The sequence below is a fragment of the Ceratotherium simum genome, chromosome 1 (assembly GCF_057802395.1).
Source record: "Ceratotherium simum simum isolate JZ-2026a chromosome 1, ASM5780239v1, whole genome shotgun sequence".
Lineage (NCBI taxonomy): Eukaryota > Metazoa > Chordata > Mammalia > Perissodactyla > Rhinocerotidae > Ceratotherium > Ceratotherium simum.
Genome location: NC_141900.1, coordinates 50,552,232 through 50,568,726, shown reverse-complemented (window position 1 = coordinate 50,568,726; position 16,495 = coordinate 50,552,232). Strand labels below are relative to the sequence as shown.

The window sequence follows — 16,495 nt, the reverse complement described above, 5'->3', positions numbered from 1 at the left end:
GAGTTTAGAACTGTGAATCATCTCTGGTGTGTTTTTAACTAAATAAAGGCAATTTGCCCAAGGGGGAGAAAAAAAATCTACAAACCACACACTCCATCCAATCACGTAAAGACAAATCAGCCTTCAGGCAAATCAAATGTCTTCATTTAAAGCTTACCTGGGTTTGGCATTCTGCCCATCTTTTTCAACTCTCTTAACAATGCGCTTTTACAAATAGTTAAAAACATGCATACTGGAAAGCATACTCTCTGCAACGTTATTGTTAAAAACAAGGGAATCTTTAGCCCAAGGAAGACAATCGCTTGGAAAAGGAAAGTTCCTTTCTGAGTTTGCAACATGTAAATACGGGATTAGTGGGTGGGATTGAGGTGTGCTCCCGTGCATAAATAGAGGCTCCGGCTGAGCTAGCACACTAGGAAGCTTGGACCCCATCGAGGCCACTTGGCTCACACAGACAGGTGGGTGGGGAGATCCAGGTAAGGCTCCTGACAACAGTGTTGGAAGGGCACTTGTTAGATTGAGCTTTGGCTTCTGAATACTGGGTAAAGTTGCAGGCAATCAACAGGCAGAGAAATGCAAGGTAGTTCCAAGGGCAATGAAGTGGGGTTTGGAGAGGAAATAATGGAATTTCCACCAAAGGCTTACTGGAGCCTCTCTTTGGTCAGAGCTGGCAGAGCACTATGTTCCTGAGCTGGTTCAAGGTAATGCTTTCTCCCTTAGGAAATGAGAGGTTTAAGAGTGGTTGAACTCTAGTTTTCAAGCCTGGGATAGGGCCCAGGGTCTTCTGTCGTAGTCACTGTGCCCTGGTCACCATCTAATGCTGTGCTTTTCTCCCACGGGCTAAAGCAAAGTCCCACAGAACTGTGAAATCTCAGCTCAGAGTGCTTGCTTGAAATTGCAATTCAGAATATTATTGCAAATCAGAAAACAGTTTTCTTTTTCTGTAACGGTTTAAAGATAGCCATGCTGCTTCTTCAATCTTTAAATTCATGGGCTAGGCCGTAAAAGGAGAGATCTGGTTGTTTTTCTGAAGCATTTATGAATAGGGACACTGAAACTTCTTGCAAGTCATTTCTTGCTAAAGGTAAGACAGAGCTACAGTGAGCAGTAAAAAGTGCTGGTTTCATAGAGTGTGTGTGTGTGTGTGTGTGTGTGTGTGTCTCCAAATTATCAATATCTTCCATGTTTAGCGTTCTGTTTCGAGGTGGTTTATATGTGAAGTTTGCAGAGCACAGTCTATGCATATTATGAAAACTCAGTGGAGTGAATCTCAGAAAGTCAGCTCAGAGCAGATTGTTTGTACAGCAGGAGTCACGTTAGTCAGCCTGCCATAAAACACGTGTACTATATCAATAGTTCCAACCGTAAGCTGCAGAGCTATCGCAGGGGTCCTGATAGCCACTTGCACTACAAGAATTGTCAATGGACTAAGTAAATAAAATACTTCTCCACCAGTTTACTATTAATTTTCCAATATACAGAGATGCTGTCGCTATAAATAAAATACATCAAATGTTTGTTGATAAATTTAAAGCAGTTCTTTGCCATGATATGTTTCTGACAAAAGTATAATTATTCTCACATAAAAGGTCTTTTTTTTTACATTGTAAAGAAGTCTTTATACTAAGGGGGCTAAGAATTGTTGACTTGTAGTACACTTGAGTTGTTTCTGCAGGACTCTAAGTTACAATTGTTATTGGCATTTCTGCATCTTTATGGGTGTAGAAAATGAAGAAAGTGTATCCCTGATTTTTGCTTATGTTTTTTTGAGTGAGACATTTTGTGGCTACAACTATGACATGGATAATTAGTCAGTTTAATATAAGGCATCATCTGGATTTGGTAACTTAGCAACACTTTTTTTTTAATCAGCTAATGCTTAGCAAAGATCCCACTCAAGATATCAGAACACAAGAAACTTTCTCCCTTAAAGCATTGATAGTTCATCTTGCTTCCTTTGCAGAGTTCATTTGATTTAATTCAAAGCCTATACCAGTATTAGAGTTAGACATTTCTTTTTAAGTAATCTCAGTCTTTGGCTTTACTAGAATCCCAAGTCTCCAGCCTTGCATGTTATGGTCCCTGGATAGCCCTAGTGATTTGCTAGTGCAACTCACTTTACTAGCTAGCTCATGCCCTCACTCATTCTTGGATCATATCTTGCCATTCACTCTCCTATTCATAAGCATCTGCTTCACAGTAGTGTAACTTTCTCTGAGAATTAACTGTGTAATACTGGAAAGGAAAAAAAATTTAACAAAGAGACATCCATGGGATTGGTTTCTCTGTTTTATGTGTCCCATAGAATATTTTTGTGCACTAAAGTGCATGCCCACAACCACCTACCTAGACAGGCCCACACAGAGAGTCAAAGAATTATTTCACTGGAAGGAACTTGCATTGACGTATCTTAGTCAATTCAGAACCAACATATAGAGTTTGAGTAAATGTTACGCTAGGGAGAGAGTTGTATGGGTATAAGTCTTCAGTTAAGTGACAAGGTTGGCAGGTTCTAAATGAAATAAGGAATCATGTTACTCAGATCTTATTCTTCAATGGCCATGTTCCTATTTTAACAGAATGCTACAGAAGTATGTAAGTTTAGGGTAATTGTTTCAGAATGGGAAGATGGGAGCCAGCACTGCAAAATGACAAGATCCAAAAGACTTGCTTCTGTGCCCATCTCATAAGTCTTCATTTCTTTGAATTTCAGATTCTTCATCCATAAAATGAGGCACTGGGGAGGTGGGAAAAGAGGATTTAATCCCTAAGGTGACTTCTAGAACTAAAATTTTTTGTTGTTGTTGTTGTTGTTTTGTTTTTTTGTTTTTGTGAGGAAGATCAGCCCTGAACTAACAACCATGCCAATCCTCCTCTTTTTGCTGAGCAAGACCGGCCCTAAGCTAACATCCATTGCCAATCTTCCTCCTTTTTTTTCCCCCCTTTTTGTCCCCAAAGCCCCAGTAGATAGTTGTATGTCATAGTTGCACATCCTTCTAGTTGCTGTATGTGGGATGCCACCTCAGCATGGCTAGACAGCGGTGCGTTGGTACACGCCTGGGATCCAAACCCAGGATGCCAGTAGCAGAGCGCACACACTTAACCACTTAAGCCACAGGGCCAGCACATAAAATTTTTTAAATATAAAATTTAAAAGTAAATTCCTTTAGCTATAAGATTATAGTCCTCTATGTATTTTCTTAAAATATATCTATACATATTTCTATATTGTAGATTTCTATGGAGATCTACATCATATATGTATATCTATATGGATCCATATCTATATAGAGATATAGACAGATAGATATTCATACTGTGTATTCTTAGGAAAATTCTGAAAAAGGTAGTTTTTCACTCCAATTGCATGTGTTCAATCTCATCTCAGCCTCAATTCCTGTTGTATCCCACGGTTGTGATGCAATCTGAAGATTTTGAAAACTGCTAATTCCCTTTTGTTTTATTGACTTTTTGCTTATTTGTTTGTCTTCCATACCAGATTTGCCATGGAGAAGATTTCAGTGTCAGCATTCTTGCTCCTGGTGGCCCTCTCCTACATTCTAGCCAAAGACACCACAGTCAGACCAGGAGCTAAAAAGGACACAAAGGACTCTGGACCCAAACTGCCCCAGACCCTCTCCAGAGGTAGGAGTCAGCTTTCACTGGCTTCCAATGCTACTTAGTTGGGAAAGATTTAACTCTGGGAGCTGAAAGTTGTGTGCTGAGCATATTTTTGTATGTGTTCCTTCTAGATTTATCAAAGTTTATAATAGTTTCTACTTTCTCCAGAGGTTTTTCTTCTTTAGTTGGGAGTATATATTTATCCCAGTTTTACCATTGCTTTTCAACAGCTTTGGGTCTGAAATTATAATAGCTTTACATATACTGGTTTGTTTTGTTCTAGGTTGGGGTGATCAACTCATCTGGACTCAGACATATGAAGAAGCTTTATACAAATCCAAGACAAGGTAAAGACAAGGGTTACAGAGTTCTTCCAAAGGTCTCAAGAGCACCATCTAGTGATATTTAGCTATACATGAAATCCTACTCATTAAAAATTATCCAATCTCTCTTTTTCTCTTAAAGCAACAAACCCTTGATGATTATTCACCACTTGGATGAATGCCCACACAGTCAAGGTAATTTATTCTTCTAAATATAATTTCCTTTGGCTTTTAGCTTTAGGGCCAGGATTCAGATCACTCATCTTTATATCCTTAGCACTCAGCACAGTTGAATAAAAAAGAATATTTTATGTAGTAAAAACGTATTTTAAAGTAACTTCAAATATTTCCATGTTTGGTGTTAACTATTGGTGCATAGTTTGAAAAAACAAGCTCTAGGATTCATCCTTGACTTCTTGCTTTCTCTCATATCCCACATCCAATACATCAGCCAATACCATCGCTTTACCTTCAAAACATATCCAAAAGCCAGTGTCAACTTCATGGGCATGCAACCTGTGCAGTCGCACAGGGCCCAGTGCTTAGAATGTTCCTATGCTTGGTTTAAAGCTCTGTTGTCACTGTCTTCAAATTTTTAATAATTTTTGAACAAGCGGCTCCATATTTTCTTTTTACACTGGGCCCCATGTGTTATGTAGATCCTGCCCAAACCCAGCCACTTGGTGTTGCCTCATTGCTACTGCCCTGGTCCAAACCAAGATAACATCTTGTCTAGAATCCAGTGACAGCCCCCTAACTGGTCACCCTCTAGTCAGTTCTCCATGGATAAGCCAGAGTGAGGCTGTTAAACATAAATCAGATCCAATCACTCACATGCTCATGTAGCTTCTTATCCCAGGTAAAATTAAATCCAATTTCCTGGCCACGGCCTACATGGCTGGACATGATCGGGCCCTTAGCTTTTTCCTTTCTTACCACTCTCCCCTTGTTTTCTCTCCATTCTGTCTAGCCTGGCCTTTGTGCTTTTCCTCAAACGTCTGTGCTCATTCCAACATCAGGGCTATTGCTCATGCAGTCCCCTCTGCCTAGTGTGACAGACCTTCAACATCTCAGAATGGATCACTCTCTCACTTCAATGTCACCTCCTCAGAGAGGTCTACCCTGACCACTCTATAGCTCTTAAACCTCTTGCTTTGCTTGATTTTTCTTCCAAGTACATGTCTCCACCTGAAATTATTAGATACTTATTTTTTTACTTGTCTATGGTCTGTCTCCTATACAAGCATTTGAACTCTATGAAGAAAGCACATAACTTTTTTTTTTACTACTCTATTTCCAGTGCATAAAACAGTGCCTGCACATGGTAGCTGCTCATTAAATATGGGTTGAAAGAAATAAATGGATGCATGAATAAATGATTGAATGAGTGAATGGCAAGAAGCAAAGGTAGTCAATGGCCTAGATATTACTTCACTAATCATTTGATGAAGGGGCAAAGTAGAATATTGTATTAAAAATACAGTATTGTAGTAAAAATACAAATATAATTTAATATTTGTATTAAAATAGAGAACAATGGTTGTAACCAGTGATGAGATGGATGCTTACTGATTTTTCTTTATATTATAGCTTTGAAGAAAGTGTTTGCTGAAAATAAAGAAATCCAGAAATTGGCAGAGCAGTTTGTCCTCCTCAATCTAGTTGTGAGTTTACTGTTCATCATCACTGACATTTCTCCATGGCTCATTACTGGAAATGGATGCATCATTTTTCCCATACATCTGTGTCATACTGCATTAACTGGGATCTGTTCCAAATATCTCATCTCATAGATTAGAGAGAAAAAAGATATTCTATTTTATTAATAATCTATCTTGCATGTCTATATTTTCATTTAGTGATTAATAATTTTAGGTCGTCCAAAAAATACTCTCCTGTGGTCAAGATTTCCTCTGTTGCTGTAAAAATTGGAAGGTTTTTGTCTTTTGCAAATTCCTTCCTGTGCCCTTTTCCCCTGAAGTCCTGGCTGCTCTATACCCATTCTTATTCCTCATGTCCTCTCTCCCTGGAAGAGACAGCTCTCTGGCTGTCCAAATCTAATCTTTCCACTTGTGCTTTAGCCTCATGAATTCCCACCTTACTTCACCATCACCACCCCTCCTGATGTTCAAGCTTTCTGCCTACGCAAGTTCTTTCTACTCAGTATACAGTTTCCACTTTCCTTCCAAATGGAAACAAGCAAACAATAAACAACTCAAACAACTACTCTACCCAACCATGTGTCCTCTTCTCTCTCTCTTTCTTGTCCTCTTCACAGGTTGACAGGATGGCTTCTCCAAAGGGCACCCACACCGGTAGTTCTTCCTCACCTCCCTTCCACATGCTCCTCCTCCTCTTTCTACCCCTTAATGTTAGCGCCTTGGTGAATCTCTCCTTGACCTACTTCTCTTTTTATATTTTATATTCTCTATGGACAACTTCACCTACATCTGCCTTTAATCAACACCCACATACTGATAATTCCCACATCTTGCCAAAACACACAACAACTTCCAACTTGTGTAAACAACTATGGTCCACATACCTCATAATTAGCTTACACTCAACGTGTTCAGCACTGAGTTTATCAGCTTGGTCCAGGATTTTCAAATAGCTCTTCTTTCTCTATTTCCTAGTTCGTTGAAAGTGTTATTCTAGATTGGACTCTCCTTTTCACGAACTCTAGCAGTCAGGTAGCCTGGGGTTCTGACTTCTAAATATTCTTGCTATTGGTCACTTCCCTGTAAACTGAGGACCCATTTTAGTGTAAGAATTTTTCACTTCGCCTAGCTTACTGCAAGTGTTACTAAATGGCTCCCTGACTCGAAAATAAATCCTGTCTAATCCAACATGGCTGTCAAGGTATCATTCTAAACACCAAATTGGAATCATGGTACTTCTTTTAATATTCCTCCAGAGTTCTTATCTATTTATGAACAAGTGCAAACACTATGCATGCTGTGCAAGGCCATTCATGAGCTGGCCCCTGAAGCAGCTCTCTAGCATCTTCTTTCACCACGGCCTTATGTATCCCTATACTTCAGTCCTCCCCAAACACTTGGTCATACCAGAAAGTGCTATGCCTTTCCTCTACCTTTGCATAATCTCTCCCTCCTGCCTGGAATGACCTCCTTTTCCAGGTAACTGACTCCTATTCATTTTTTAAGATTGCTCCTTTCCCACTTCAGAAAGTCCTAGTAGAACTTGCATACTGGGTCAAATGTCCTGCTCTGGACACCCATTGCACCTGCATATCCTCCATCATAACATTTCACCCACTGGATCTTCAATATTCATTTTCCTACCTGTATCTCCCATAGACTTAAAGATAAGTGCTGTATATTGATAAATAAAGGACATTCTAAATACGAAATTGATAAATGGATAGATGAATGCTCAAGATAATCCTGTTTGCTTCTGTAATTTCTCCAAGAATGACTTCTGCTTTTTTCATTAATCTCTTTCCTCCTAGCTCATCCAAGCTGTCTTCCCCAAACACTATAACTCCTTCCAAATTCTCCCTTCCTGAGCTTTTTTGCTCTTTGTTTATCACATACGTTCAGCTCTTTACCTCACGTTCGGCATCACATTCTGCTCTATCTTATTTATTGTTTCATGCATGTAACTTGCCTTCCCATCTCTAGTATAAACTCTCTGTGGAAGAGATGTGCCTTACAGTACCTTAAGATGTCTAGCCCAGTAATGGACACATTTTTGAATTAACAAGTTTGAAAATGACTGAAGAGTAAACAAACTGAAAGCTGATTTTTTTTTTTAATCTTAGTATGAAACAACTGACAAACATCTTTCTCCTGATGGCCAATATGTCCCCAGGATTATGTTTGTTGGTAAGTAAAAGTGACAATGAGATGCAACAGTCTGAAAATTACACAAGTGCTGCCATATCTCTTCCTCTGTCCTCCCCCACCCTCATCTGCTGCCCCATGGCCAATGCCTCTACTAAGTTCTAGCAAGGGGTATAACATTCCTTTAAGTTTCACAACATATTTTCATTAGAAAATGCAAGCTTTTATCTATTTCCACATTTTTTTTCCTCTGCTAATTTTAACTTTTCATCTTCTGCCACAAATACATTTGAGAAGGAAGCACCCTGTTAACTGTTTAAATGTATTGATCATTTTCCTGAATACATCAGGCCTGTAAATATTTATTTTCAATCAGGCAAACTTTCGATTTGTGTGTTGGATTTTTCTTTCTGACATTTTTGATGATTGTTTTTAGGCAAGTTACGAACATGGGCTGAAAAAATAAAATCAAAAGAGCCATGGTCCTTCCTGCCCCTGGTACTTTTCATATGCTGCTCCCTCTGCTGAAAAGCTTTTCCTGCATGCCCCTCTGCATGCTCACATCACCTAGTTAACTCCCCAGTCATCACTGTCATTCACTGACCTGGCCAAATCCCCACTATATGCTCTTGTGGCACCAAGTTCCTCTCAATGGGGGCACTTTACTCAGTTATAAATCTGCATTTATTGGTTAATTTTTAATAAATATTTTCCCCCATGGGATGATAAGTTCCACATGGCAGGGACTGTATCTGTTTCTGCTCACCATCATAAGCCCAGCCTGTAATGGGCTCTCAGTAAATATTTCTTAAATGATTGAACAAATGAATTGAGTTTGGCTTTGATCAAAGTCATACTGATATAAGGACAATCCATAATTAAATCAACCACAGAGCAGAGCTCACGCTAATCAAGCAGTTCACCTGTGTAATTCATCCACGTTCTCACTAAACATATAAACAGGAGAGAGAAAAAGTGAAGGAAAAAGTAAGGCTGAACTAGAGCAAATTTTATAGGTTTTGTTTTGTTAGGATTTAGAAAATTCAGAACACTTAAATTGAAAGGGACTTTATAGGTCACACTTTGCACAGAAATTCTTTTCATGGTATTCCCGTCTAAGGGCATTTTAACCCACATTTGTTTCCTTCGATTGTAAGAACCAGCTCCGAGGCAGCTTGCTCTTCTAGCTCGGTGGTTCTCCATGCTGGCTGCACATTAGAATCACCTGGAAGATTTCTAAAATCAAGCTCCCCAGGCCACACCTCAAACCAATTAAATCAGAATCTCTGGGAGTGAGACGCAGGCATCAGTATTTTTTAAAGTTCTCCAGGTGATTCCAGTGTGCAACCAGGATTGTAAGCCAATGGTTGGGTGTTTAAAAAGACTTTCTTATGTTAATTTATTACAAAAATTAGAAAAATATCTTTTTTTCCCTCATTAACTGATAACTTCAAGTTAAATACAAAACATAAAAAAATAGATTTAAACCAGAGGAATATATGTATACATAAGGGATGACTCCTAAATCTCTATTTTTAAAATGCAGCTAGTTAACAATAAAGTGGAAAATAGACACTACATGCTTATTTGACCTTTGCTATTCTTAAGGGCTTACAGTCTTTTATTCATTTAAAAAAACCTTGGTTTTGAAAACTGTCTTTGGATATGGGCTTCTAATTACCTAGGTTGCTGTTGGTAGCACATTTCAATTAGAATATAATCATTTCAAAAGTTTAAAATAATTCTTTAGTAGAGAATGCCAATGTTTTCACCAAAACCAACACACCCCAAACAATATCTATTATCCTGTTTTCAGGTTGTTATAGATAGGACAGCAGTGTTCATAATCTTTCCACAAATCGCACTGTGCAGCTGCTGAATGCCCTCAGCCTGGCTTTGGGTGCTGACTGCTGGAGGCTGGGTCGCAGAGTGGAGGGAGGAGAAATTGATCCAGGGGGACATATACCGTGTTCCTTTCATAGGACGTGGATAAATACGTAGGCTTCATCACGCAGTAGAGATTACTTGGAAACATAGCACTCCACTCCCTTTTGTTTTTTCTTTGTAGACCCATCCCTGACGGTTAGAGCTGACATCACTGGAAGATATTCAAATCGTCTCTATGCTTATGAACCTTCGGATGCTGCTCTCCGTAAGTGTTACCTCCTTTGTACATCTCTATTGCTGTCGTGCTGGGAGTAGAGTCCACATGGTGAGGGGAGAGAAAGCTCTGTTCAGGGACACTACAGAATCAGTTGACTCTTGTGTCCTCAGGCAAATCACATTCACTTTGATCTCATTTTTTAAATTTTCAATTGAAGATGAATTATTTAGATGAGGTGTCTTTTTCTCTAGGAGGATTCTATTACCCTATTATCTGCTTTTCAGGTTTTTCTCTTAGGCACACTAACACACAACTCCTTCTACCACAGAACTGAGTGCAATAGTTGTAGTCATCTGCATGCTTTGTTAAATATTTTTTTCCAAATAACAAAAGTGAAATACGTTAATCCAGCTTGTTGAAGTTGAATTCAAGTTCAGTTTTAAAGAGCAGTGCGAAAGATAGCTCCAAATAGTTGCCAAGATACTCACTTCCCCTGGGGTTGCTATAAAATAGAAAAAAAAAAAGAGAGAGAACGAGACTCAAGGCAGACGAGGACCTCAATGGGAGACTGTACCTACTTGTGACACCTAATTAGTCCTTCTGGGAAGAAAATTAGGTTTTGTCCTAAGAAGCAATTCTGCTCAATGACTAGTGGCTGCCTAGAACTGCATTGCCCAAGATGTTAGCCATTAGCCACATGTAACCGTTTCATATTAAGTTACAATTAATTCAAATTTAAAATTCTGTTCCTCAGTCATACTAACCACATTTCAAGTACTCAATGCACAAGCACTAAATATTTTTCATCATCACAGAAATTTCTATGAGGCAGCACTTACCTAGAACATTATGTTAGGAAGGATTTTGCAGCTGTGCCTGGGCAGCAGAAAGATCATCATGGTCCATTAGCAATGCCTCAGATGGGTGCTGGGAGGACCAGGGGAAGTACATCCCAAGTACTGACTATTCTCACAATAACAGCATATATCTTAATAAGACTCTGGACTCCTTAAAGGCAGGTATCCTGCACAGGTAATATCACAGTGCCTTATAAAAAAGGCATTTAATAAATATTGGACGAGAACGGGTTGTAATGAAGACATTTTATAATTTTAGAAAAACATTTCAAAAGATGACCAACTCTTTACCCTATGATAAAATAAAACCCATTAAAATAATGAATAGAGTACCCAAGTTTGGGGTTTACTATAGGTATTAACATAATTTCTGGTCGCATCTTCACTCTCGTTACTTTTTCCCCCATTAGTGCTTGACAACATGAAGAAAGCTCTCAAGTTGCTGAAGACTGAATTGTAGAGAAGAAGCAAAATCTCCAAGCTCTTGCCTCTGTGTTAGGCCCTGACACTTGGAACTGGAGGAGATTTTAGACGACTTTGGAGAATGTAGAAGCACTGGTGGACCTACTGATTAGATTATGGTTTGATGTTACAACAGCTGTTTTTTTTAAATTTGGTTTCAAGTATACACATATGAAAACAACACTGTATACTACCATAGTGAGCCATGATTTTTTAAAAAATAAATCCTTTTGGGGGTGTTCAAACTGTTTTTTTTTCCCTCCAAAATTGATCTTTCACAGAACAGCTACTTGGTTCGTTCATCAGACAGGACTTTTGGATACACACAAAATGCTCCAAGAGGAGACAAGACAAAACTAGTTCAAGCAACAAAGACCAAAGTGATCATCTTACCACACTACTGTTTCTCATTGGGTGATTAAACATAGACATGAGCTTAATCAACAGAAGTATCAAACAAGAATATGCTTTAGCATGAAAGAGTATGGAGAAAGGCATCCCAAGAAAATCAGGTACCTACATGAAGGCAATCCCTCTCCACCCTGAGCAGAAACTCCTATGTACACACTTTATTATTTATATAGTAATTCAATTTCAGTTAGATTTTGCCCAACTGAACACGCGCAGAGAAAGCCTCTAGGAGGTAGCTTTCTCCTTCAGAAAACTAATTCTGTGAAAAGATCATCTGCAACCATGAACACACTCTAAAGAAATCCTGAGAACGAGCCTTATAATACATTTGGTCTCTCAAGGTTGTAGAGTACTGGCCTGGAATAAATTCAGTTGAATGGTTCCCACCTTCTTCACCAAAATGTGGCTGGCTGGGGGAAGGGCAAAGGGCAGTGATACCATGTGCATGGGGTGGAGATCAGAGGTCACTACTTATCTTGGTAAATGTTGTAAGAGGGTGTGGTATCAGATAGGGGAGGAGTTTTAGCTACTTTTAACTCTTCGTCCTGCCTGAAAAAAATTAGTACTGTGTATTAATTTCTTCACTACATATTTAATCTCACAATCATTGTTATATGGAATTTCTTTACTACCCAGGCCCCACTGACTTTGGCCCCTGAATGGCTGTGGTGGTCTGTACAATGCTTTGCATATTATCTATTGCCCATCTTGATTAACTTTTTTTTTTTTTGGATAGATTCTTTTATGAATAGATCCTTTGGCATTATTAACTTTTTCAGGGCAAATAATATATTTTAAATACTTTTCGCTCACACAATACTGTCAAAGAGGTATGCACTGATAGGTTCTGAGCAAATACTGTTGATTTAATGACATATAAATCCTCAACAAAAATATCACCAGAGGGACTGGACTCTCTTCTCATAAGCAGATAACCTACATGTGCTTAAAAGGTAAAATATTCCATTTAGAAAGCTGTCTGAGAGTTAATGAGAGGAAAAAAGTTTTCACTTGTATAAACAAATATTTTGAATGACAACTTCTAAGCTATTCAAGTTTCCTCTATAGTACGGCAAAATAATGTTTATCTTTTTTATTGGCTGATATGAAATAAGATTAAGTCCTTAAAATTTATTGAATGATAAAATGTTATTTTAACAACACATAACTGTAACAATATAAATAAATCTCTGGGAAGTCAAACGTCAAGATTGTTAAGAAAAATGAATCTCCCTAAGAAAAGTGTTAAACACAGAACAATAATCATTTTTAAAAAATTGATTAACTTTGACCCAGTCTCCTCTACTTCTGAGAATTTGTCCTAAGGAAACCATTTAAGAGAAACAGAGTTCTGTGAAGATGCCAATGGCAACATTATTTAAGCATACCAAAAAAAAAAAAAAACTGGCAACCTCCAAATATAATGGTTACATAGTGCATAAAGTGCACTAAGTTGTCATCTATAAAATAAAAAATTATGGAGAAACAAAAATGATAAATGAAAAAGAATTTTAAAATTTCTACACTATAATTGCAACTACAGGAAATGTGTACATACACAAGTTAGAGAAGTGAAGATGCAAACATAAAAACTGTTGTTGTAAGCTCCTGGAAATCTTAGCAATGCCTTTCTTTCTATCAAACCCTTTATCGTCATCTCACAATCCTTCCTTTGTGCTTAAATAAATTTAAGTGAAAGCATACCTTGACTATTTCTCTGACTACGGAGAGGAGGAAGAATGCTATAAGACTAGAGAGTATTATTTCAAACAGCTGAATAAAAATGTTGGTAACATAGTGGGAATGTAAAATGATGCGGCCACTATGGAAAAAAAAATGACTGTTCCTCAAAAAATTAAATATACCATTACCATACAATCCAGTAATTCCACTTCTGAGTATGTACCCCAAACAGCTGAAATCAGGAAAGGTATTTGTGTACTCATGTTCACAGCAGCATTAGTCACAACAGCCAGGAGCTGGAAGCAACTAAAATATCCAGCGATGGCTGAATGGATAAATAAAATGCGGTATATACATATAATGAAATATTATTCAGCCTTTAAAAGGAACTTCTGACATGCTACAACTTGGATGAACCTTGAGAATATTATGCTAAGTGAAATAAGCCAGTCACAAAAGGACAATACTATATGTTTCCACTTATATGAGGTACTTAACAGTAGACAAATTCATAGAGACACAAAGTAGAATGGTGGTTGCCAGGGGGTGAAGGGTGGGGAGGAAGGGAGTTATTGTTTAACAGGTGTGGATTTTCAGTTTGGGAAGATGAAAAAGTTCGGGAAGTAGATGGTGGTGATGGTTGTGTAACAATGTGAATGTAGTTAATACCACTGAATTATACACTTAAAATGGTTAAAATTATACACTTTATGCTATCGATATTTTACTACATTACAAAACTTTTTTATCAGTTTTATTGAGGCCCCATAGCTTAGGGGGGAAAAAAAGGAACAAACTTAAAAATGTTGGTAACATAAATCATCTGTAAAAGTCATTTACATGGATGATTAACAGGCCTGATGAAACCATTTTTACCTGTGTTAAAACTGCAGTCTTCACATGATCATCTATGAGCATCTATCTCCGTTTTGGTTTTTTGTCTGTTTCATGCATTCAGTAATCCTAAGTAGCTACTGAGGTCCTTACATTTAGCAATCCCCAGTGAGAACGGGAGCTGGGGGAGAAGAGAAAAAGCTCTAGGGCAAGAACAGAACTTTCTTCAAGTGCCTCACCAAGGAGGCTGACTTCAAAGTTCAAGAAAAGTCAGCCTAACTTATTGAAAGGTTACTTACCCAGTTGTGACCTCTATCTGAAAAAGATCCTGAAAGTAAGCAAAAGTGGTTTCACCCTCTAAGTGGTGTCAAAGTCTGTGCTTTGACATATATTTTAACTCACAGGCAACTCCCTCAAGCCTTCATTTGAAAATGAATTCCAAAAGCTGATTTTCCTGAGGAAAGTAGATGGGAAGTGGTCTGGAACATGATAGGAGAGTCATTTTCCTCTTTCCCACTGTCTCAAGAGGTATTTCACTGACTCCAGTTGCACAGCTGTGATCTTGACATTCAAGAAAAACTTCAACACGAAGAGCTCTTTTCTTTTCTCTCTCTCTCTGGGTGGTGTGGAGGTGTAGGGTGAGGGGCATTACTGCTTGCTCCCTTAAAACTATTTAGAAAACATTTGCCAACACATATTGCAATTGCATTTGGCATAGAGTACCTGGCGTTAACAGCTGGCCCCGAACATAGCAAGTGCAACAACTTGAAACAACCCCCCTCACTTAACCAGAAACCTCGAAAAATCGGTCTTTTTAACTTTATTGTCATCTCTAATAAAACAAAACAACTGACGTGTGAATGATCATATTTGTATAATCACAACGCCTAAAAGTGTTTTTCTCCCATGAAATACTATGTAAAAATGTGATTCTAATTTTTTCGGTACCAACTAAAAAGTGAAATAGTTTCATACACTTAGTGCATTTTCAAAAGGATGAATAAACTTAAACAAGGTTAAGAAAATATTTAGAAAAATTGAGGAGGAGGTTTTTGGCTTAAGGAAACTTAAGAACTAAAAGCCACACTTCTGGTTTCTTTTCCTTCTCGGAAAGGTTCCAGCCAGGAGCATATCACTTAAGTCGAACACGCAGAACTGGTTTTCATACCAAACTCATTGTTGCTTAGATAAAGTATCTGAGATGAATTTATGCCACATGAGCTCAGATTTTAGAAATTATAGCCTAACATTTTTCCTTTGCATTCGCATTATACTCTAAAATTTCACCTTTATCATCAAGGCTGACTGGGTAAATGTTCTAAGAAACAGTCCTCTGAATGGGATATGTAAACTGGGAATAAGATAAATTTTAAAAAGTCCCCTGAATGGAATATGTAAACTGGGAATAAGATAAATTTTAAAAAGTAATATAGTTTCTTTTTAAAATAAATGCTAGCTTTAGAAGGAGCTGCAGGGTTGAGTTTGCATTACAGCAATTTGTTGTAATTTGAGGACAGACCCTGATCTGAAACTCACCGTCCTCTGACACCGAGTGTTTGCGGCAACATTTCTGCGCAGACAGGCAGTGAGTCTGCTCTCATCCTGGGACCAGCCTGACTTCCATAGGCTCACCAGCAGCCATTTGGGATTCAAGACAGACCTATTCAGAGGCCTTTCCAGTGGGTGTTATAATACATAGTGGAATGGGAGCTATAGCTCTGCGCCCAGCTACAAAGATCCCAGGAGACCTCCTGGAAAAGGCAAGATAATCTATTACCTTCAGATCTGCCTGAGAAAACCGAAAGCCCAGATTAATCTGACAGGAGTGCTCTTGGTGCTTGAAAAGGTGTTATTTCTTGAGTGGCTAATCATCAGTAATTACCCATTATGATAATCCTACGGATTAGTAGTCTGAAGATTCATGCTCCCCAGGCCCTGATGTGTTACTGGGTTGACGCAAATAAGGCCACTGCAATTAGAGCACACACCAAGGCTATGGGTTGATTCTCTCCAGAATAGCCCTTTCCACATATAATCATTTGTACCAAGAAAAGTATTATATTAGGAGATGCCAGAACCTCATGGGAACTTCTAAATGGAACAAAGCAAACAGGGAAAATACAAAATGCCTTAAAGGAAGGCAGAGTTTAAAAATCTCACCTCCTCCACGTGTCACACACAATCTCATTTTACGGCACAGTGGGAACATTGTCAGGGTTGCCCAGAGCAGAATATGACATGGAAGGATAGCAGAATATGCCACCCCAGAACATGCCTCTTTGGCATAAAGATCATTTTGAGCTGATTATTTTTGAGAAACACCAGACACAGGAGAAGCTCTGAAAACAGAGTGGAAGTTGACCCTTTTGTAAGGGAAATTTACATTTGCAAAGG

At 38.4% G+C, this 16,495-nt stretch overlaps 1 protein-coding gene across 2 annotated transcripts; it reads left to right on the top strand.

Annotated features, from left to right (window-relative positions):
* The first annotated feature begins 2,702 nt into the window (after positions 1–2,702).
* On the top strand, positions 2,703–11,736 carry AGR2 (anterior gradient 2, protein disulphide isomerase family member). 2 transcript variants are annotated; one of them, XM_087427941.1, is made up of 8 exons: positions 2,703–2,772; positions 3,500–3,645; positions 3,905–3,968; positions 4,087–4,139; positions 5,535–5,608; positions 7,729–7,792; positions 9,819–9,902; positions 11,122–11,736. In XM_087427941.1, exons 2-8 carry the CDS (start codon positions 3,507–3,509, stop codon positions 11,169–11,171), a joined length of 528 nt encoding a protein of 175 aa, XP_087284067.1. In that variant the 5' UTR covers positions 2,703–2,772; positions 3,500–3,506; the 3' UTR covers positions 11,172–11,736. The 2 variants fall into 2 exon arrangements, with proteins under 2 accessions (XP_087284067.1, XP_004431473.2); XM_004431416.3 differs by lacking the exon at positions 2,703–2,772 and having other exon boundaries at positions 3,473–3,645.
* The last annotated feature ends 4,759 nt before the right edge of the window (positions 11,737–16,495 follow it).